At 42.3% G+C, this 24,394-nt stretch overlaps 1 protein-coding gene and 1 pseudogene across 1 annotated transcript; one reads left to right on the top strand and one right to left on the bottom strand.

Moving 5' to 3' along the window:
- The first annotated feature begins 17,036 nt into the window (after positions 1-17,036).
- LOC129546826 (placental protein 13-like) lies at positions 17,037-18,761 on the top strand. Its single transcript, XM_055412171.1, has 4 exons — positions 17,037-17,048; positions 17,412-17,491; positions 17,886-18,096; positions 18,648-18,761. The coding sequence occupies exons 1-4, from the start codon at positions 17,037-17,039 to the stop codon at positions 18,759-18,761; spliced, it is 417 nt and encodes a 138-aa protein (XP_055268146.1).
- Positions 18,762-21,894: 3,133 nt separating this feature from the next.
- LOC129547309 (heterogeneous nuclear ribonucleoproteins A2/B1 pseudogene) lies at positions 21,895-22,755 on the bottom strand (annotated as a pseudogene).
- Between the last annotated feature and the right edge of the window lie 1,639 nt (positions 22,756-24,394).

The raw sequence follows: 24,394 nt of genomic DNA, 5'->3' as shown, positions 1-24,394 counted from the left end.
CACTGGTCCACGCTGTGTGTGGAAACCCAGGTGCACGAGCGTAGGGTGTGCGGCTGAAATTGAGCACTGCGCATGCGTCATGCCCACGGGCCTACAATCTTCCGGGTGCCACCTAGCGGCTGGAAGAGCCAACACACCTGAGATCTTACCCAGAAAGTCTGAGGGCGGTGTGTCCCACTCTTTGCGACCCTATGGACTGTAACCCGCCAGGCTCCTCTGTCCATGGGATTCTTCAGGCAAGAATACTGGAGTGGTTTGCCATTCCCTCCTCCAGTGGACCAGCTTTTGTCAGAACTCTTCACGATGACCTGTCTTGGGTGGCCCTGCACGGCATGGCTCACAGCTTCATTGAGTTCGGCAAGTCTTTTCACCACGACAAGACTGTGATCCATGAAGGTGTGCGCCACCGGGAAAGTCCTCAAAACTTTTTTTTTTTTTTTTTGCAAAACAAACCATGCAGAAAAAAAATATACAAAATATAAATATACAACCGATGACTTATGGCAAAGTGAACGTCGGTATGACCACCACTCGGGTCAAGGAATTATTTCTAGTATCCCAGAATCCTTCATCCCTTCTTAGCACTTTCTGCTGCTACTGCTGCTAAGTCACGTCAGTCGTGTCCGACTCTGTGTGACCCCATAGACGGAAGTCCACCAGGCTCCCCCGTCCCTGGGATTCTCCAGGCAAGAACACTGGAGTGGGTTGCCATTTCCTTCTCCAATGTGTGAAAGTGAAAAGTGAAAGTGAAGTCGCTCAGTCGTGTTCGACCCTTAGCGACCCCACGGACTGCAGCCTACCAGGCTCCTCCGTCCATGGGATTTTCTAGGCAAGAGTGCTGGAGTGGCTTGCCATTGCCTTCTCCGTAGCACTTTCTACCCGGGGTTAACTACTATACAGATGGTGTAGTAGTGGTAATGGTAATCATTTTCTTGCTTTTCTTTTTGTTTTACTACCTAGGAGTGCATTCCTTAATTTTGCTTGTTTTTTTTTTAAGTTTATATACTTTTGTCTCTGGTTTCTTTCACACATTATTTTTACGATTCACCTATGTTTTTCATTGTAATTATAAATAGATAATTTTCTCCATAGTTACACGTTCATTACCATTATTTTTATGTCTCATTATATTGTAACATGCATCTTAAGTACTGACTCTCCAATTATTTTTTCTTTATTCTTATTAACATAAGAAATATCTTATAATGAAATTCCCCCTTTAATGTTGCTCGTGATAACCCCCATCATGATTCAGGGGCATCAGCAAATATAGTGACTCACTGTTTACTGCCCTGTCAGGAGCAGTTGTTTTGAGGCATTAGGTCTCATCTGCAGATCATGAAGTTGAATTTTTATTTTCCTAAGCCCTACATTGATGAAACACAACATCCAGTCAGTGCTTCAAACACAGCTTCCCCCAGCATCTCTGCAGTCTCTTAAGTGAGTGAGGCTCCTTTAAGGTTTGGAGACCTAAGGTCCATTGCTGCTACCCTCAGGCTGCCTGGAAAATCACAAACATTTAATGAAAAAATTTCCAGACTTAGATGGGATAGGAATAGCTCTAAACAAAATCATGGTTTACTCAAGTCTTCCCTGGTGGTACAGCGGTTAAGAATCTGCCTGTTAATGCAGAGGACATGGGTGCGATCCCTGGTCCTGGAAGATCCCTCATGCCACAGAGCAACTAAACTTGAGAGCCACAACTACTGAAGCCCAGGAGCCTAAAGCTGTGCTCCTCAACGAGAGAAGCCACTGCAATGAGAAGCCTGTGCAATGAAGAGTAACCCCTGATCACTGCAACTACAGAAAGCCCATGCACAGCAGCAAAGACCTAGGGCAGGCAAATAAGTAAATAAAATTATGATGTACTGGGAATTCCTTGGCAGTTCAGTGGTTAGGACTCTGATCTCAGTGCCGAGGGTGTAGGTGTGTGGTGCGGCCCCCCAAAATCTAAAACAACCCCCCAAATTATGGTGTGTTGAACAAAAATGCTCATATGGGGGAGATGAAAGCAAACATTTGAGATAGATTCCAGGTTAGCTATTGCTCCCAGTATTTTTCCTGTGTAGTGGCTGCAGCATCCTTGTCTCTGACTCACTACCAGTGTTTCAGAATCATTTGAGGACAATTTCAGTCATGCTTCCCTGGTGGCTCAGACAGTTAAGTGTCTTCCTACAATGTGGGAGACCCGAGTTTGATCCCTTGGTGGGGAAGATCCTCTAGAGAAGGAAATGGCAACCCACTCCAGTACTCTGGCCTGGAAAATCCCATGGGAGGAGCCTGGTAGGCTATAGTCCATGGGGTCGCAAAGAGTTGGACACGACTGAGTGATTTTACTTCTTCTTTTACTTCTTCAGTCATGCTTCAGACTAAACAATCAAGGGAGCTGATATCAGGGGCTCCACACTGATATATTCTTTACAGGAAAAATAAGAGAGATTATAAGGAAAGAGACAGGATCTGCTTCTCCCAAAGGCTGCAAAGTCTGTGATAAAAAGCACTGGTGGGAAATTTGTCCTTCTCTGACCAAAGATATCCTTTAAAGGATAAATGCCCATGTTAACCTCGAAGTTAAATCTGTACTTTTATGGATATGGGATGAAACCACAACTCAGAATGTGCACTTGGCTTAGATAATTGGGGAAATCATAACGTCCTTCTTGCATCTGTTTTTCCCCAAAGACTATTTTAAAAAATTAAAATTTTAGTTATTTGTGGCTGCGCTGGGTCTTCATTGCTGTGTGCAGGCTTTCTCTAGTTGCAGTGTGCAGGTTTTTCATTGAGGTGGCTTCTCTTGTTGCAGAGCACAGGCTCTGCATGCATGGACTTCAGAAGTTGCAGTACTTAGGCTTAGTCGCTCCACGGCATGTGGAATCTTCCTGGACCAGGGATTGAACCTGTGTCCTCTGCATTGACAGAAAGAAAGGAGAAGAAAAATGTAACTCAGTTGTGCCTGACTCTTTTCAATCCCATGAGCTATACAGTCTATGGAATTCTCCAGGCCAGAATACTGGAGTGGGTAGCCTTTCCCTTCTCCAGGGGATCTTTCCAACCCAGGGATCAAACCCAGGTCTCCTGCATTGGCAGGAAGACTCTTATCAACTGGACCTCCAAGGAAGTCCCATTCTTACATCCTTCTTATCCTTGATTATCCTAGGCCTTACATCTTCTGCTCACTAGATGGGCTTGAGCTGACTTAATGGTAGATATGACCAACCTAGACAGCATATTAAAAAGCAGAGACATTACTTTGCCAACAAATTTCCATCTAGCCAAAGCTATGGTTTTTCCAGTAGTCGTGTATGGATGTGAGAGTTGGACTATAAAGAAAGCTTAATGCCGAAAAATTGATGCTTTTGAACTGTGGTTTTGGAGAAGACTCTTGAGAGTCCCTTAAATAGCAAGGAAATCCAACCAGTCCATCCTAAAGGAAGTCAGTCCTGAATATTCATTGAAAGGACTGATACTGAAGCTGAAACTCCAATACTTTGACCAACTGATGTGAAGAACTGATTGATTGGAAAAGACCCTGATCCTGGGAAAGATTGACAGCAGGAGGAGAAGGGGACGACAGAGGATGAGATGGTTGGATGGCATCACCGACTCAATGGACATGAGTTTGAGTGAACTCCGGGAGTTGGTGACGGACAGGGAGACCTGGTGTGCTGCAGTCCACGGGGTCGCAAAGAGTTGGACACGACTGAGAGACTGAACTGAACTGAAATGGTAGATATAGGTGCCTCTTTCTCTAAAGGGCTTTTCCATATTTGCGTATCTCTCCTGAGCTACTTAATGCTGTGGTGAAACCTAAACATGATGTTACAAGCCTTGTCTCTTTCCCCAAGATTGTTACTGTGCTAGATTGAGTGCAAAAATAACTCCCATTCTCCATCCTCTCTGTTTCCTGCATCCTTTGTGATAAGAGTTTGCAGCTCTTCTCATCAGAAGGTGGATTGTTTTTCTCTGTCCCTTGAATCTGAGCTGGCCTTGTGACTTGCTTTGACCAGTAGGATGAGGCAGAAGTGATGGTGTGTCAGTCTCAAGACTGGGCTTCAAGAAGCATTTCTTTCTTCCATTCTCTGCTGGACTCCTGTCTAGACCATGAGAACAACCCTGGACCAGCTTGCTGGTGGGAGACAATTTGGGGCTGAGGAAAGTGGTCTCAGACAAGGCATATAAGACTAGTCAGTCCTTGGATTTCTTTTTGTTTTCTCGGTCCTGGGAATTCTGTCTGTCCAGTGCTTAGGACTCTGTGCTTATCCTGCTGGGGCCTGGGTTCAATCACTGGCCAGGGCAGGCAAAAAAAAAAAAAAATCAGTCCCCAGCTGAGCTAGACTTAGGCTTAGGCTCGTAGGCTAAATAAATGCTTGTTGTTTTATGTTGTGATTAATGTGAATTGTCATGCAACATTACTACAACAACAGATAACTGTTTCAGAAATTAGTATCAGGAGTCAGGTAATATCCTAAGAAAAGGCTAAAATAGGGAGGGAAAGCTGTGAGGAAATTGTTAGTGGAGCAGAAAAAAGGATGACTCACGTTACGTTGTAGTGAAATAATTGGCCAACTCTTGCCTGTGATTACCCAGAAATAGAAACAGAAATAGAAAATGGAAAGTGTTTGTCTAAGGCGATACCCAGACATAATGCTGGTTACTCACTGTTGAGTATCATAAGGGTTAGCAGGAAAGGGCTGGTCTGTAGAAAGAATCGACTGATGTCCCAGAATTTAGAAGAACTACAGAAGGCCTATGACTTGCTAGGCTGGGAAAGAAAAGTTTTTCTCACATCCATTCTCTTTAGTCACAAAAGTCGGTCAAAGTGAAAAAGTCTGTGAGTACTGATCAAATTAAAGGTGTGGCTTTATGACCCTTTATTAAGAGCTCAAAAATATAAGGCAGTGCCTCCCAATGAGACAAAAGGATTTCTAGGAAGTTTATGGGCATGGTCCTGTAGAAAAATGTAGGAAGAAGTCTAGAGAGCAAGGTGCGCCCAGCTTTGTTGAGATGAATTGACATGTCATATTGTTTAAGTTTTGGGCCTCCCAGGTGGCTCAGATGATAAAGAATCTGTCTGCAATGTAGGAGACCTGGGTTCAGTTCCTGGGTCAAGAAGATTCCCTGGAGAAGGGAATGGCTACCAACTCCAGTATTCTTGCCTGGAAAATTTCATGAACAGAGAAGCCTGGGGGGCTACAGTCCATGGGGTCGCAAGGAGTCGGACATGACTGAGTGACTAAACACACACGCACACACATACATATTGTGTAAGTTTAAGTCGTGCAATGTGACGGCTTGATGCATGTATACATTTTCTAGTAATTACAATGGGGTTAGTTAACACTTTACTCAGCTCACATAATTACCTTTTTTTTTTTTTAGTGGAGGTAGTAAAGATATTTAAGTGCTACTGTCTTAACAACTTTGAAGTATATAATATAGCACTGTTAATTATAATCACCATGCTGAATATTAGATCACCAGAACTTATTCATCTTTTTAAATTTTTTTATTTTTAATTGGGGGGTAATTGCTTTACAATGTTATGTATGGTTCTGCCATAGAACAACGTGAATCAGCCATAAGTATACATATATCCCCTCCCTCATGAGTCTCCCTTCCACCCCCATCCCTCCCCTATTTATTCATCTTAAAACTGGAAGTTTGTACCCTTGACCAATTCTCCCCACTAACCCCACCTCCCAGTCCCTAACAACCACCGATCTGCTCTCTGCCTCTGTGAATATGGACTTTTTAGTTTCCACATATAAGTGATATCATACAGTATGTGTCTTTCTCTGTCTGACTTATCTCACTTAGCATAATGCCCTCTAGGTCCATCCATGTTGTCAGGAATGGCATGATTTTCTTTTTTCTCAGCAGTGAAACAATTTGTTGCTGTTCAGTTGTTGCGTTTTGCTTGACTCTTTGCGATCCATGGACTGCGGCATGCCAGGCTTCCCTCTCCTTCACTGTCTCCTGGAGTCTGCTCATATTCATGTCCAATGAGTCAGTGATGCTATCTAACCATCTCATCCTCTGCCACTCTCTTCTCCTTTTGCCGTCAATCTTTCCCAGTATCAGGGTCTTTTCCAATAAGTCGGCTCTCGCATCAGGTGGCCAAAGCATTGGACCTTCAGCTTCAGCATCAGTCCTTTCAATGAATATTCAGGGTTGATTTCCTTTAGGATTGACTGGTTTGATCTTGCTATCCAAGGGACTCTCAAGAGTCTTCTCCAGCACCACAATTCCAAAGCATCAGTTCTTTGGTGCTCAGCCTTCTTTATGATCCAACTCTCAAATCCGTACATGACTACTGGAAAAACCATAGCTTTGAGTATACAGACCTTTTGCCGGGAAAGTGATATCTCTCCTTTTTAATACACTGTCTAGGTTTGTCATAGCTTTCCTTCCGAGGAGCAAGCATCTTTTAATTTCATGGCTGCAGTCACTGTCCAAGAAAAGAAAATCTGTCACTGCTTCCACTTTTTTCCTATCTGCCATGAAGTGATGGGACTTGATGCCATGATCTTAGTTTTTTGAATGTTAAGTTTTAAGCCAGGTTTTTCACTCTCCTGTTTCACCCTCTTTAAGAGACTTTTTAGTTTCTCTTCATTTTCTGCCATTAGAGTGGTATCATCTGCATATTTGAGGTTGTTGATATTTCTCCTAGCAATCTTGATTCCAGCCTGGCATTTTGCATGACTTACTCTGCATACCTGGGGTTCCTATGTGGCACTGATGGTAAAGAACCCATCTGTCAATGAAGGAGATGCAAGAGACGCAGATTCGATCCCTAGGTTGAGAAGATCCCTGGAGACAGGCATGGCAACCCACTCCAGTATTCTTGCCTGGAGAATCCCATGGATAGAGGAGCCCTGCAGGCTACAATCCATAGGGTCGCACAGAGTTGGACATGACAGAAGTGACTCAGCGTGCACACACTCTGCATATAAGTTAAATAAACAGGGTGACAGTATACAGGCTGCTGTACTCCTTTCCCAATTCTGAACCAGTAAGTTGTTCCATGTAAGGTTCTAACTCTTGCTTCTTGACTGACATACAGGTTTCTCAGAAGACAGGTAAGGTGGCCTGGTATTCCCATCTCTGTAAGAATTTTCCACAGTTTGTTGTGATTCACAGTCAAAGGATTCAGCATAGTCAATGAAGCAGAAGTAGATGTTTTTCTGGAATTCCCTTGTTTTCTCTGTGATCCAATGAATGTTGGCAATTTGATCTCTGGTTCCTCTGTCTTTTCTAAACCTAGCTTGTACATCTGGAAGTTCTCGGTTCACATACTGCTGAAGCCTAGTTTGAAGGATTTTGAGCACAACCTTCCTAGCATGTGAAGTGAGAGCAGTTGCACAGTAGTTTGAACATTTTTTGGCATGCGCTTCTTTGGGATTGGGATGAAAACTGACCTTTTCCAGTCCTGTGGCCATTGCTGAGTTTTCCAACTTTGCTGACATATTGAGTACAGCACTTTATCAGCATCATCTTTTAGGATTTTAAATAGCTCAGCTGGAATTCCATTACCCCTACTAGCCTTATTTGTAGTAAGGCTTCCTAAACTAGCCTTATTTGTAGTAAGGCTTCCTAAGGCCCACTTGACTTCAGATTCCAGAATGTCAAACTCCAGGTGAGTGACCACATCATTGTGGTTATCTGGGTCATTAAGACATTTTTTCGTTATAGTTCTTCTGGTGTATTCTTGCCTCCTCTTTTTAGTCTTCCGTATCTGTTAGGTCCTTACCGTTTCTGTCCTTTATCGTGCCCATTCTTGCATGCAATGTTCCCTTGATAGTGCCAATTTTCTTCAAGAGATCTCTAATCTTTCCCATCATACTGTTTTCCTCTCTCTTTCTCTCTCTCTGTATATATATATAAAACATATATAGAGAATATATATATATATATATGGTATCTGTCTATCTCTCTCTCTCATCTTCTTTATCCACTTACCCGTAGATAGAGATGTAGGTTTTTTCCATATTCTTGGCTATTGTAAATAATGCTGCAATGAGTACTGGGGTACAGACACCTTTTGAGATCTTGATTTCATTTCTTTTGGATGTATACACAGATGTGGGACTGCTGGATCATAGGGTAGTACTATTTTTATTTTAAGAACATTTCATACTGCTTTCCATTGTGGCTATACCCATTTACATTCTTACCAAGAGTGAACAAGGGTTCTCTTTTCTCCACATCCTTGCCAACACTTTCCATTTCTTGTCTTCTTGATCATAGCCATTCTAACAAGTGTGAGGAGATACCTCACTGTGATTTTGATTTGCATTTCCTCAGTGATAAGTGATGCTGAGCATCTTTTCATGTACTTCTTGGCCATTTGTATTTCTTCTTTAGAAAACTGTGCATTCAAGTGCTCTGCTCATTTAAAAATCAGATTTGTTGTCTTTTTTTGCAATTGAGCTGTATGAGTCCCTTATATATTTTGGACATTAACCCCTTATCAGATAGATGGTTCACAAATATTTTCTTCCATTCCATGGATTGCCTTTTCATTTTGTTGAGTGTTACTTTTGCTCTGTGGGAGCTACTTATTTATTTAAAATTTTAATTTTATATAATTTTTAAAGCTTACTTCTCATTTACAGTTATTACAAAATATTGACTATATCTCCCACGTACAGGACATCCTTGAGCTTATCTTGTTCCTAATGGTTTGTGTCTCCCACCCTTCCTCCATGCCCCCACTGGTAATCACTTGCTTGTTCTCTATCTCTGTGACTCTATACAGAAGCTCTCTAGTTTTCTGTAATCCCACTTACTCATATTTCTTTGCTTTTGGTATCATATCCAAAAAAATTATTGCCAAGATCAATGTCAAGGTGCTCTTTTCCTATGCTTCCTTCTAGGAGTTCTGTGCTTTCATGTTTTATGTTTAAGTCTTTAATTCATCGCAAGTTAATTTTAAAATTTTTATTTATTTATTTGGCTGTGCTGGGTCTTAGTTGTGGTGTGCAGAATCTTCGCTGGGGCATGTGGCCTCTTTAGTAGCGGGATGCCAACTCTTAGTGTGGCACTTGGGATATTTCACTGCAGCTTGTGAACCCTTAGTCGTGGCATGTGGGTTCTGGTTCCCTGACCAGGGATCGAACCCAGGCCCCCTGCATTGGGAGTTCATGGTCTTAGCCATTGGACCACCAGGGAAGTCCCCATTGCAAGTTAATTTTTGTGAATGGTTTAAAATTGGGGTCTATTTTCATCTTCTATTTTAGCACCCCACACTGTTTTTTTTTTTTAATGTAGTGGGCACTCAAAAATATATATGCTGAATCAGAGTGAAGTTAAGCTCCCTTTTCCCCACCACTGACTTTCACATACCAAGGTGTCCAATAATCCTGAAGCTCCTTTGAAGCCTCCCAAATCCCCAAAACTAAATGAATGATATGGAACTCACAAAAATTCATTCAATAGGTTTAAAATATCTTATCCAACGGGTGTACAAAGAAAATAACTATCAATTCTTTGGCTCTAGGCCTTCTTTATGGTCCAGCTCTCACATCTATACATGACTACATGCAACAGTAAATACAAGATAAAGTTTGTTATCTATACAGTAAATAGTAAAGGGATTCCCCAAGGAGACGGCTCAGTTGGTGGGGAGTGAAGTCAGAGCAAAGTGGGTCAGGAGGCTTTGGCTTTATTGGTGAGGAGGTGGGTCCAGGCTCTGGGTTTATGAAGGGCCAGAAGTGCCTCTATTTGAAATTCCCTGGGTGTACACTTGGGTTTGTTAATATGGTCCCAGAGGTAGTAGGGATTAAGCAGGGAAAGGACAGGGGAGCCTGTCCAGGACCCGACATTAGAGATGTTTGTAAATATAGGAACTTCCCTGGTGGTCCAGTAGTCAAGACTGTGCTTCCACTGCAGGGGGGCACAGGTTCAATCCCTGGTTGGGGAACCAAGATCCCACATACCTCTTGGTTCAGCAAAAAAAAAAAAAAAAAAGTTTATAAATGTAAATAGCGTAAACATTATTTCACTTTGCCCCCATGCCAGCACACTCAGGCCTTCCCGCAGCTTAGAAGCAGTCCACCGTCCATCTTTGTCACTGTCACAGCAGCTCAGGCCAGACCTGAGTTATCCCTGCCCATCTTTCTGTCACACCTGGTATGTGCTCTGTCCACAAGTCCTGTTGGCTCTGCTTTAAAATTCTTCAAGGATGGAGCACCGCTCATCACCTGACAGCTCAGTGAAGCCAGAAATTGTATCTGGTACCTTACTGTTGCATTCCCATGTCCCTGAAATTGCCTTGCTCCTAGTAGACGCTTCATAGTTATTTTATAACCCTTCATTTAAATGAATGCCTTCTCTTCCCTCTGTAATAAAAGTGTAATGAAAACACTTCCTTCTAGTGTTTCTCAGAAATCCACAGTAATTTCTATTGGTTAATAAATCTCAGCTGTTTCTTCAGAATCTCTTTATGATTAGATAACCTAAAGAAAAGTAAATAGGGAGGTATTTCATGTTTAAAATTTAGTCAGAATAAGGAAGAGAAAATTCTGGTGAAACCATGCTGAGATATCTTATCTTAGGATTTAATGCAAAAAGTATTTAGTAGCCGTGTCAACTTTGTTGTAATGCCTAGACAGTAAGAAATGTTAAACAATATAAAAAGTAATGTGTGTAAACACAGCGATGAGGAAATTGCAAATAGTATCAACACTGCTGTCAATTGCTTCATTTTCTAGAAGAAGAGGTGACTGCTTTCCTATGTTTGTTGGGCATCTTCGTTTAAGGTTGGCAGGAATGATATTTATCACAGGCTTCCAGGGACTTCGCTGGTGGTCCATTGGTTAGGGCTCTGCGCTTCCACTGCAGGGGGTACAGGTTCGATTCCTTGTCAGGGAACTGAGATCCCACATACCACAGAACAACTAAGCCAGAGGGCCACAACTACTGAAGCTCACACACCACAATGAGAGAGTCTGTGCATCGCAATGAAAGATCCCGTGTGACACAATATTTTTTAAACAACACAAGGCTTTATTAGAATTTAAGCAGTTTCTGCATGTCTTCAGTGTGTGTGAGAGAGATACCGTCTCATTTTGTCACGTCTGTAACCACCATGTAACCACCACCACTGTTCCATGCACACAAACTCCCTTGGGCTACCGCTTAATAGTCAGATTCTCAGCCTAATCCGAAGCCTTGATGAGCACCGAGCTTCATCACTAGAATTTTGTGCTGTCAAGAGTTGAGTCCTTCAATAAGTAACCTGTTGAGATTGATGTCTTTCATTCCCCACAGTACCCTTCAGATTCATTCTGTTTTTTATTTAAGTATCAAGTAATCAATAAAAAGTCTCCTTAACTCTAAGCAGGGTCAGACTTTCTGTTCTATTTATTTTATTTCCTTTTCTTACCTTATTTTACTGACTAAAACCTCCAGTACTAGGTCAGGTAGTAGTAATAATAATGATTCTTGGCTCATTTTGGATCTTAGACTGAAAACATTTAGTTTTTCATTATTGAGTGTGATGTCGACTGTAGATTTATTATAGGTTTCTATCAGGTTGAGAAATTTCCCTTCTATATCTAGTTTGCTGATGGTGTTTGGCAGAAACCAACACAATTCTGTAAAGCAGTTGTCCTTCAATTAAAAAATAAAAAAATTTAAAATTTAAAAGATTTTTTTAAAAGAAAATCTTTTATTGGAAAGAATTATGAATTCTCGAGAAGCTGCAAATGTTGTATAGTGAGGTCCCATGTACCTATTGCCTGTCCTGTGCTAAGTCACTTCAGTCAAGTCTGACTCTGCAATCCTATGGACTGTAGCTCCCAGGTTCCTCTGTCCATGGAATTCTCCAGGCAAGAATACTGGAGTGGATTGCCATGCCCTCCTCCAGGAGATCTTCTGACCCAGGGATTGAACCCATGACTTTTATGTTTCCTGCATTGGCAGGCAACCTGCCTGCCACCCGTTGCCTAGTTTTTCCCAATTGGATACGTCTTACATAATCATAGTCCAGTGTCAAAACCGGGGATTATACATTGGTACAATGTATGCATATAGTTCTGTGTCATTTCATGAGAAATGAAGGTATATGTAACCAGCACCATAATCAAGATAAAAAATTATTCCAGCATCAAGATAGACCACGTTATTCCTTTGTAGGAGCACCTAACACTTCTCCTGATGGCCACCTATAAGCCGCCATCACCACCCACCTACTTTCTGTCTCTAACTTTAAACTTTGGAGGATGTTAAACAAATGCACTTATATGTGACCTTTTAAGTTGGTTTTTTCCACTCAGGACAATGCTCACGTAATCTCTTGATTTCTTCTTAACCTCTCTGTCCTTCCCCTCTCCCTCTTTTTCTTTTGGGTCTTTGATCTGAACAACTCAGTGCCGATTCATTCCCATTGTAAGCTGCACTCACTCCCTTGGTGATCTCGACCTTTCATGGTTTTAATTGCTATCTATATGTTAGAATTTCAAATTTTATATCTCTGACCAGACCTCTCTTCCAAATTCATGCATTAAACCCTGTACAATAGGCATCTCAACCTCTGAGTGCCCAAAGCTGAATTCCTTATCTTTTTCCTCACCAGTGGTTCCAGCCACAGTTCGCTGACCTCAGTGTATGACTTCAGTAGTTCAGTAATAAGACCAAAATCCTACTAATCATTCTTTTTTTTTTCTACTAATCATTCTTGTTTCTCATTTTTAATTTTTTATTGAAGTAACATTGGTTATGACATTATAAAAGTTTCATGTGTGCAGCATTATATTTCTGCATCTGTATACCCTGCACCACCAAAAATTGTTTTTGTCCGTCATCGTACAGTTGATCTGCTTTACCCATTTTGCCCCCCTACCCCGTAACTAATATTCTGTTTTCTATGCATTTATTTTCATTGTTTGTTTATTTTGTTGATGTTGTTTGCTTTTATTCCACATATGAGTGAAGTTACATGATATTTGTCTTTCTCAATCTGACTTATTTCACTTCGTATGATGCCCTCAAGGCCTGTCCATGTTGTTGCAATTGGCAGGATTTCATCTTTTTTATAGCAGAGTAGTGTTTATATATATATATATATATATACATATATGTATCACCTCTTCTTTATCCAGTCATCCAGTGATGGGCACTTTTTGTTTCCATATCTTGCTGTTGTCCGTAATGCTTTGATAAACATAGGGGTGCATTTATCTTTATGAGTTAGTGTTTTTGTCTTCTTTGGATACATACCCTAAAGTGGGATAGCTGGATCATATGTTAGTTATGTCCTCAATTTTTTCCATAGTGGCTATACCAATTTACATTCCCAGCAACAGTGTGTGAGGGTTCCCTTTTCTATACATCCTTGCCAGCACTTGTCATTTTTTACCTTTTTGTTAATAGCCATTCTGACAGGCATGAGTTGATATCTGATTGTGGTTTCGTTTCCCTAATAATTTGTGGTGTTAAGCAATCTTTTCATGTGCCCATTGGCCATCTGGATGTCTTCTTCCAGACAATGAAAAACTGTCTATTCAGCTTTTGTCCACTTTTTAATCAGGTTGTTTGTTTCCTTGTTGTTGACTTGTATGAGTTTTTTATATACTTTGGATATTAACCTTTATCAAATATATCATTTGCAAATATCTTCCCCTGTTTGGTAGGTTATTTTTTCATTTCCTTGATGGTTTCGTTTACCATGAAGGAGATTTTTAGTTTGATGTTTATTTTTGCTTTTGTTTCCCTCCGATCAGGTGACATATCTAGAAAGATACTGCCAAGACTGATGTCAGTGAACATGCTGCCTATGTTTTCTCCTTGGAGTTTTATGGTTTCAGGTCTTAGATTCAAGCTTTTAATCAATTTCAAGTGGATTTTTATATATGATGTGAGATAATAGTTTCTTTTTTTGTATGCCCAACTTTCATAGCATTTATTAAGAGACTGTCCTTTCTCCATGGTACGTTCTTTATTCCTTTGTCATAAATCAATTATCCATTTATGTGTGGATTTTTTCTGGGCTCTCAATTCTGTTCCATTGGTTATGTATCTCTCTCTCTCTCTTTTTTTTTTTTTGCCGGTACTGTGCAGTTTTGATTATCATGTTTTTTTTCTGCCAGTTACCATGGCTTTTTAATACAGTTTGAGACCACAAGATTATGACTTTCAGCTTTGTTTCTTTTTTTCAGGATTTCTTTGGCTATTGGGGTCTTTTGTGGTTCCATATAAATTTTAGCATTTTCTATTTGTGAAAAATGTCTTTGAGATTTTGATAGGGATTGCATGGAATATGTAAATTGTATAGGTAATATGGACATTTTAACAATTTTATTTCTTTCAATTCATGAACATGGACTATCTTTCCATTTGAGTCTTCTTCAATTTCTTTCAACATTGTATAGGTTTCAGTGTACGGGTCTTTCACCTCCATGGTTAAATTTATTCCTGTGTGTTTTCTTCTTTTTGTTGTGATTATAAATGCAGTTGCTTTCTTAATTTCTCTTTCTGCTAGCTCATTTTTAGCATGTAGAAATGCAACATGTTTTTCTCTATTGGTTTTGTACCCTGCAACTTTACTGTATTCATTTCTGTGCTTAGTCACTCAGTCGTGTCTGGCTTTTTGTGACCCCATGGACTGTAGCCTGCTAGGCTTCTCTGTCCATGGGGATTCTCCAGGCAAGAATACTGGAGTGGGTTGCCATGCCCTCCTCCAGGGGATCTTCCCAACTCAGGGATCAAACTCAGGTCTCCAACATTGCAGGTAGATTCTTTACTGTCTGAGCCACCAGGGAAGCCTTATATTCATTTATAAGTTTTAATAATTTCTGGTGGAGTTATTTGGTTTTTCTAAGAGTCTGATGCTGGGAGGGATTGGAGGTGGGAGGAGACGGGGACGACAGAGAATGAGATGGCTGGATGGCATCACCGACTCGATGGACATGAGTTTGAGTGAGCTCCAGGAGTTGGTGATGGACAGGGAGGCCTGGTATGCTGTGTTGGGGTTGCAAAGAGTCAGACACGACTGAGCGACTGAACTGAACTGAACTGAACTGATATATAAAATCATGACATCCAAAAATAGCATCAGTATTCTTTTTTCCTTTCCAATTTGGACATCTTTTTTTCTTTTTCTTGTCTAATTTCTCTGGCTAGGACTTCCAATGTTGAATAGGAGTGGCAGAGTGGACATCTTTGTCTTGTTCTTGATTTTAAGGGGATAGCTTTAAGCTTTTAACCCTTGAATGTATGATGTTTGCTAGGAGTTTGTCATGTGTCGCCTTTACTATTTTGAAATGCATTTCTTCTGTATCCAGTTTATTGAGAGTTTTTTTTAAAAATCATTAATGGATGTTGAATATTGACAACTGCTTTTATGTGTCTATTGAGATAAGCACATAGCTTTTATCCTTTATTTTTCTTTGATGTGGTGTATCACATTTATTGCTCTCTGGATGTTGAACCATACTTGCCTTTGGTTAGCACTTTCCACCTTCCAGTGCCTGTGTCAGGAGCAAGGCTGCAAGCCCTGACTATCCCTGCTTGTGCCTCCAGGGTCCTTAGTGCCTTGCAGATGCCACTGTCTTTGGTTTCACTGCCTGGGACACTGGGATGGTGAGCTCCTCTCCTGAGACTGCCTGAGTCACAGCCTCTACCACTGTGGGGGGTGGGGAGGGTGAATGGGAAGCCTGGTTGCATGGGTCTCTGCTGTGTCCAGGGATGTAACTAAGCCTTGCAGTCTCCACTGCTGTGGATGGGGACCTCTTTACTGAACTCCCAGTTCAATCAACTCCCCTTCCACAATCCTCATCCAAGTCCCTGTCACTGCTCTCCAGGATTACCGTAATGGCCTTGCAAATGGTCTTTCTTATTTTGTCCAGGTCCACGTACAGTCTATTTTCCACACAGCAGCAGAGGGGATCTTTTTAAAACACAAATGAGGACAGATCCCTCCTCTGTCTCAGGCTCCCATCTCACTTAAGTCAAGTCCTGCAAAAGCCTGTGATCTACTTTTCCAACTCCTGAGTTCAACCCTCCTTCTTTCCCCTTTACTTCAGTCACACAGTCACCCTTTTGTTCCTCAAAACTTCATGTTGTCCTTTCACATTGTGGTCCATACTGGTTGCTGATCTCTCTAACTAGAAATTCTTCCTCAAAATACACATGGCTCTTTCCTTGACCTCTAAGCTGTTCCTCAGATCTCATCTCCTCAACAAGGGCCACCTTAACCAGCCTATTTGAGATTAAGCCCTCTGTGGACTGGTCTGTTCTATTACCAACATCTTTTTCAAGACACTTATTCCCTTCTAACACATTACATATTTTGCTTGTGTATTATAATTTGAAAGTTACTGCATATATTTTCCAACTGGAGTATAAGCTCCATGGAGCAAGATTTTTATCTGTTTTTTTCCACTTATGCAGATAGTACAACGCCTGCTGCCGATTCATCACTCAATAAGCAGTCATCAAATGAACGGATAGATGGTTGAATCCCTCTGATTGTTTTACTAACAACCCTCTGATTTGGGATTATGGTCACCAGGTATTCTATGTGTAAGAAGACTGGGTCTAGCGGAGGTTACACTTTTAATAAGCCCTCACAGTGGCAGAGCTGGCACTCTCATCTGGGTGGTGTCTCTCTCCAAGTCTAGGGTGAATAGGGAAATTGCCAGCAAAGATTCTGAAATAGATTCGATGACATAGAAAAAGTCAGTTGCATACGGCATGGGATGGGCACCAGTTTTATGAAGGAGGGTAGCCAGGGAGCTCTCTGTTACAACCGTATTATTGTCGCTTATCAGTAGACACAAGGACTTGCACTTAGATTAAGCATATCAGCATCTCTAGTAAAGTTAGAAGCCACTTTATTATCACAGTGGACCTCAGATAGTGTGGACTGAACACACTTTTGATATCATGAATTTCAGAAGAATAGAGGGCAGGACTCTATAGCCTGAGTGAAAGGGTCAGGGGTGACTCACCTCCTAACTGCATTTATAGGGTGCCTTTTCCAGACAGACTCACACACACAGTTTCAACAGGGAAGAAAGGCCCGGCTGGAGACTATGGACTCCTTGGTATGAAAGATGGGAGGAAGGAATCTGATTACTTCCTCTTGTGCTAGGTCACCTTGACACAAATCATTGCATGAATGCTGGTAAAGAAGGGAAAGAGTGTGTGTGTATGAGTGGGAATCACTGGATTTGCATTATTGTATGTCCTTTTGCATATTGTTTCTCTGGGTTTGGAAGTGTTTGTATATATGTATCTGTGCCACTGAGTGCATGTCTGGACTGGATTAATGTCTCCTTGTTGGAGGTATACTAATGTCTCTTAGCTGTGGGAGGAGATCATGTTTTGTGTCCCGATTCTGCTTGAGCAATGATGTGGGAGAGAGAACACTGGCTCATCATTCACTGATGCATCCGTCTCTTCCATAGCCAAACCCCTACCAGCAGTCTGTTTCCCTGACTGTGGGTTACATGGTGAAGATCAAGGCAAATATTCAGTGTCCTTGTGGGTGAGTAGAGGCCAGTTTATGTCTGATGGAGGGTGAAGCCCAAGGTGGGGAGTGTTAGCATGTCTTGGGGACACTCATTGGAAACAGCTTGATCTTTAATCATCGGAATAAGTGGAGGTGTCTCATGCAAAAGAGTGAGATTGCACTCCAGGCGGGATTTCCTTCCTGTGTGTTTATGTGTGTGTGGGGGGGGAGGGAAGGGGGAGGAAGGCAGGAGAGGAAAAGGAGAGAGAGAGATGGCAAAGTGAGAAAGGTATAAATATTTTGCGAAAGAGGACAGGGGAGGGGGAAGGAGGGAGGGGGAGAGAGAGAAAAAAGGACTGTGGTTTTTCCTGAGGAAGTTGTTGTCTGCAGTAAATGCCTGCCTGCAGGAGCTATCCTCTTGTCTTTGCAGGAAGAACCCAGAGTTTGTGGTGGATTTCTGCACGGGTATTGAGAAAGGCTGCAACATTGCATTCCATTTCCGAGTCTACACGAACAATGTGGTGGTGATGAACAGTTTCCAGGAAGGGGGATGGCAGGAGGAAAAGAAAGTGTTTTCTGTCCCTTTCATGCCAGGCCAGCCATTTGAGCTGCGATTCTTGGTGCTGGAGAATGAATACCAGGTGTGTGGGTCCTCCAGGGTGTGGAGCTGCGTTGGGCCTGCTGTAGAGAAGCACGCGGAGAGACCAACTCTGATGTGACTGCAACAGACCAATGTTTTTTTGTTTTGTATTTTTAACACATGTGCTTTTTAAAATTGAAGTATCGTTGATTTACCTTACCGTGTTAGTTTCAGGTGTAGAACAGTGACTGAGCACCTTGTCCCGCTCTAACATAGGTATCTATACTCAGGATCTTGAGCAGTGTGTGTGCCGTACAAGAGAGATTCTGAGGTGAACGCCACACAGCTCTTGCTGTATCGGACAGTCAGCAGTGTGGAGGGAGACATGCAGGCCCCCTGCCCTCAGGGTAAAGCAGGGATGGCAGCTCTGGAGGCGAGGAAATGGACATGGAGGAGGATTTCTACAGCAGTGTCTTGGCAGGATGTCCTGGAGCAGAATTTCTGCTTTGCTTTTACAGAGTAAAGACATTTTACAGAAGGCAATGAAAATAGGAAAGGGAAAGAGGAGGCCTCATTGTTCTGAGCTCACAAGAAATATATCTCCTTCCTTAGGTGTTTGTGGATAACAAGTCCACCTACCTCTTTGCCCACCGCCTGCCCCCACAGTCTGTGAAAATGCTGGAGGTGAGGGGAGATATTGTTCTGACTTCAGTGGATACATTATAAGGGGCAGAAGATCTTCCAGTGAAGAGATCCACCCCATTACACTCTTCTGTAATGTGCAGGATCATGGCCACTCCCAGAAGATGCCAGGATGTCCCCCTGCCCTCACACTTACGCCAGTGATAATAAAATATTCCTGATATGAACTAGGACTTGGCTCTTGCTTATAGGGAAGACATCAAGGGCAGATTTGGCATAAAGAGAAAATCGTCCCAGGTGTGGGATGGGGAGTGTGGCTTGGGAAGGGCCCAGTTGGCCAAAGTGTCAAGGGCTGTCCCTGAAACAGACAGAGTGAGGGTGTCTCAGGATGTCGTGAAGAAGATGGTCAGGTTTGGGGCTGCTGAAGGAAGGGGTGTGACTTTACACGTGAGCCTCTTTTGACTTGTCTTTTCATTCCTCAAATATTTATTGGTCCCTGTGTTTGTCAGGGTTCTCCAGAGAAACTGGGTGTGTGTGTGTGTATACACATGTACACACACAGAGGAATTTGATTATGGAGACTGACAAGTCCCAAGATCTTCAATGATGTAGTTCTAGTCTGAGTCTGGAAGCCTGAGACCCAGGAAGAGCCAGCGTTTCAGTTCCATTCTGAAGGCAGGAAAAACCCTGCCTTCTCTAGGCTGGTGAGCTTTTTTGTTCTGTTTAGGTCTTCAGATGATGGGAAGAAGCCCATCCACACTAGGGAGGGCAGTCTGCTTTACTCAGTCTGTGGATTCAGATGTTAATCTCATCCCAGGAACACTGTCAAAGACACACTGAAAATAATGTACAACCCAAGACCTGACCACCCAACAGCCCAGTCAGGATGACACAGAAGATTAACCATTACAGCTCCTTTCTGTAACATACCTTCATACGTGCCAGACATTCCATGTGAACCCTACGTGATGCTGAGAGGACTAGAGAATAGTGGTGTTGGCAAAAGGAACTTGATACTGGTAAGTCAAGGATAAAGTCAGCCCAGTGGGGTGTTTGGAACTCAGGAGCTGAATGTCAGATGTTTGGGCAAATACAACATAAACCATGGTGCATGGCTTTCCTGGCTTCTGTCTCCCCTCGCTTAGGAACATCTGGCAGCTTTCAGGGGTTACGAAGTGTGATGAAGGAGGCTGCACCCAGATCCTTCCAGAGCCCTCCAGTCTGGAGGTCTTCTAGAGACATAGGACCTAATGAATCCCTAAGTTTCTGAGTGCCTCCAGTTTCCTAGACACTCCATATATAAAGAAAGGCTTTTGTCATCTTCAGGCCCTCTGAGCATTCTTCCCTATTTCTATACCTTGACAATGAGCAACCTGTAAAGGAAAGTAAGAAACCAGTTCTTTTAGAGTAGTGTAAAAAAGAATACAGTGCTTAAGGCAAAATCTAACCAAGGAGGTGCAAGACTTCTACATTGAAAATGACAAAACACCATTGATAGAAATTACAGACGAGCAACCTCAATAAATGAAAGGACAGTCCATGTTTATGGGTTGGAAGACAATATTGTTAATACTGTTAATTCTAAATATGTTATCCAGTGTGGTTTGAGAGATTCAGTGTACCCCTATCAGAATGCCAGTGGCCTTTGTGTGCAGAATGGAAAACAGACCCTAAAATTCACATGGAACTGAAAGGGACACCAAACAGCCAAGATAGTCTGGACAAAGAACAGGTTTGGAGGATTCCCACATCTCGGTTTCAAAACTTAATACAAAGTTATGCTATAAGCTCTAAGGAAGAAAGTACAGCCTACAGGAACAGATGGATAATATGATGGAAATTGTAAGAGAGTCATAAAGAACCCCTACAGATTAAAAAATTTACATAAGTGAAGAATGCATTTGATGAACCCATTATCTAGATTAGCTATAGCTAGGAAAGAATCTCGGAGGTTGAGGATATGTCAATAGAGACTTCCAAAACTGAAAAAAAGAAAAAAAAATACTGGAAATATATTAAATATCAAAAAACTCTGGGACAGGTACAGAAAGTGTAGCATGTGCTTAATGGGGGAACTAGATACAGAAAAGAGAAAGGAACAGAAAAAATATTTGAAGTAATAATATCTGAGAATTTCCCAAATTTATGCCAAACACCAAAACCACAGACAAAAAGAAGCCAGAGGGGAAAGCACCTGCCCACATAGGAACAAAGATAAGAATTATATCAAACGTCTCCTTAGAAACCATGCAAACGAGAGTGGAGTGGAGTGAAAGTTGAGAGAAATTTGGTGCAACCATCATGGGAAACAGTATGGCGATTTCTCTAAAATTTGAAAATGTAATTGTCATATGATCAGCAGTTTTACTTCTGGATACTCCTCAAAGGAAATGAAGACCCCCCCAACGCAAAAATATATACAGTAGTGGCCCTTTAGAAACAGGGTTATGTTCCAAGACTCACAGTGGATGCCTGAGACCCTGGATAGAACCAAATCCTACATATGTGCATATAGTTAACCCTTGAGCAAGGGAAAGCCACTGGGGGGCTTGGTTGCAGAGCATCAAGTCACCTGAAGCTGGAAGGAATAAATTCCCCCTCAGTCCAGAGTTTACAATAGATATCAGTCAATAACTTGTAGACTCTCCCGATTACTTTCTTGTCCCTCACCCTTTGGACAAGCACTGACTGGATTCTCAACAGTGCTGTATGTGTTCTTTTTTTTTTTTCCTTTAGAAGTCTTTATTAAATCATAAATGTACAACAACTTCTTAATTACAAGACACTTCAGTTTTTTAAATGTCTCATTATACCATGATCCTAGAAAACAGTTTTTCAAAACTTTGTGAGAAAAATCTTGAAAACAGGTTCACATGTCACTGGACACTTAAAAAATTAATGTTATCAAAGAAAGGATGCTTCTGTCCTCTTACTTGAAAGAAACAAAAAAATTGGAAAACTGTCTCAAAAGCAATGTTTTTCATTCTTTCCTCCATAGTAAGGTGATGTTCTTAAGTATACCAATCCATTCACAAATGACTCTGCATCTGTTCTGGTGTCTTCTGCTACATCACTGCCACAGTCATGACATGACTGAGAAAAGAGTTTTCATTATTTATTTGGATAGCCTAAAGCTGCCCTGTTACCTCTGGGCTCTTATTCTCTCCTCTTTGTACAGTCAAGTCCATGTAAAATAGGAAGCTAAAGATCCTCTTGTCTATCCAAATCCAAGTCCTCCACCACCATAAACTCCTCCTCCTCCTCCATATCCGGGGCTAACTCCCAAATTGCCAGTTCCTGGTCATCCTCCACACCTATTATAACCATGACCAAGTCCACTGAGCACTTCTTAATCCATCAGATCGTCCTCCAAACTACTTCCTCGTCCTGACCCTGGTCCAACATTTCCATCATCACCAGGATAATCTCCAAAACCAGCTTTGCCTCCCCTTCCACTTCTAGAAGCCTGGAGTTGTTGCATTTTAGGTCAAGAAAAGGCCTTTCTCACTTCTGCATGATGGCCGTTGATGGTATGGTTTTTCTGCAACACAATCTTATCCACAGGATCATGGTCATCAAAAGTCACAAATCCAAAGCCTCTTTTTCTTCCAGACTCTCTATCAGTAATTATCTCAATGGCATTGATTTTTCCATATTTCTCAAAGTAATCTCTAAGATGATGTTCCTCCGTATCTTCAATTCCACCAACAAACAGCTTCTTCACAGTTAGGAAAACCCCTCGCTGTCCAGATTCCTCTCTTGGGACAGCACATTTGGGGGTAATTGTTTTCCCATCAATAGAATGAGGTCTGCCAGCCATGGCAGCATCCACTTCAGCCATGGATGAAAAGGTGACAAAACCAAACCCTCTCGATCTTTTGCTTGCAGGGTCCCTTATGATCTCACAGCTTATAAGCTTTCCCCACTGCTTGTAGTAGTTCCTCAGACTTTCTTCTGTGGTTTCAGAGCTCAAACCACCAATAAAGAGTTTACGGAATTGTTCTTGTTCCTTCTTTTTCCTCCAAGAAGTAACAGTTTGGAAACTTTGCTCGATCTTGGACTCCATCACTTCAGCCATTTTCCAGAACAGTCTGATTTGTGAATACTGGTTCTCCCAGTTCCAAGAGCTATCCTGTGACCCACACCTGAGACGAAGGCAACCAGTAGCTTGCTGGAGATAGTCTGTATGTGTTCTTGAAATGACATGCATTCCCTTTGATAATTTCGATGCATATGCATCCCACACATAGGGCTTCCCTTTCCCATTATTTCCTTCTCTCTTTAACTAAATGTTTTTCACTGGACTAAATTTTTTTTAATCAATGACTTTTTTTTTCGAGATTTATTTATTTCTGTATAGCTGCACTGGTCTTTGCTGCTGCGTGCGGGCTTCTCCCCATTGCGGGGAGCAGGGGCTGCTCTCTAGTTTTGGTGCGAGAGCTTCTCGTTGCAGTGGTTTCTCTTGTTGAGGCTCCCGAGCCCTGGGGCACAGGCTCAGCAGAGGTGGGGCACAGGCTTGGTTGTCCTGTGGCATGTGGGATCTTCCCAGACCAGGATTCAAACCTGTGTCTCCTGCATTGGCAGGCAGATTCTTTACCAGGGAAGCCCTGGAGTGAGTTTTTTTTCCTTTTTATACTTTTACATCCTCAGGTCTTGTTTTTAGAGTTTAAGATGTTAGAAAATAATACAAGAATGGTATTTCAGAAAGGGTCCTGCCCTTTCTGACAGTTTTTCCCCTGCATGTGCCAGTAATTAGGCCAAAGGTTTTACATATACTAGCTCATCTGCCGGAGAAGGCAATGGCAAGCCACTCCAGTACTCTTGCCTAGAAAATCCCATGGATGGAGGATCCTGGTAGGCTGCAGTCCATGGGGTCGCTACTAGTCAGATATGACTGAGTGACTTCACTTTTCCTTTTCACTTTCACACATTGGAGAAGGAAATGGCAACCCACTCCAGTGTTCTTGCCTGGAGAATCCCAGGGACGGGGGAGCCTGGTGGGCTGCCGTCTATGGGGTCACACAGAGTCAGACACGACTGAAGTGACTTAGCAGCAGCAGCAGCTCATCTATCCCTGAGAACAACCTGCTGCTGCTGCTGCTAAGTCGCTTCAATCATGTCCGACCATGTGCGACCCCATAGACGGCAGCCCACCAGGCTCCGCTGTTCCTGGGATTCTCCAGGCAAGAACACTGGAGTGGGTTGTCATTTCCTTCTCCAATGCGTGAAAGTCACTCAGTCGTGTCAGACCCTTAGCGCCCCATGGACCGCAGCCTACCAGTCTCTTCCATCCATGGGATTTTCCAGGCAAGAGTACTGGAGTGAGTTGCCATTGCCTTCTCCGGAGAACATCCTAGGAAGTAGGAATTTCTGATAATCCTCCTTGTGCTAAGGAAACTGAGACCGGGGGAGTTTAATGAATCTTAAGATCTCACTGTTAGGAAGGAACTGAATCAGGACTGAATCCAGGCAGCTGGCTTCTGAATCCATGCTCTTAATTTGATGTGAGGAGCCAACTCAGTGGAAAAGACCCTCGTGCTGGGAAAGACTAAAGGCAAAAGGAGAAGAGGGCAGCAGAGGGTGAGATGGTTAGATAGCAACAGTGACTCAGTGGACATGAATCTGAGCAAACTCCAGGAAACAGTGAAGAACGGGGGAGCCTAGTGTGCTGCAGTCCTGGGGTCACAAAGAGTCGGATACAACTTAGCGACTGAAAA

Source organism: Moschus berezovskii, chromosome 22 (assembly GCF_049115385.1).
Source record: "Moschus berezovskii isolate FMDL1 chromosome 22, NW_MosBer_1.0, whole genome shotgun sequence".
In the NCBI taxonomy this organism is placed as follows: Eukaryota; Metazoa; Chordata; class Mammalia; order Artiodactyla; family Moschidae; genus Moschus; species Moschus berezovskii.
This window is presented reverse-complemented; position numbering and strand designations above follow the sequence as displayed.

Coding starts and splice junctions, on each gene's coding strand:
- LOC129546826 (XM_055412171.1), top strand. Junction 17,492..17,885: donor AATATTCAGTGTCCTTGTGG/GTGAGTAGAGGC, acceptor TTGTCTTTGCAG/GAAGAACCCAGAGTTTGTGG. Junction 18,097..18,647: donor TGCTGGAGAATGAATACCAG/GTGTGTGGGTCC, acceptor CTCCTTCCTTAG/GTGTTTGTGGATAACAAGTC.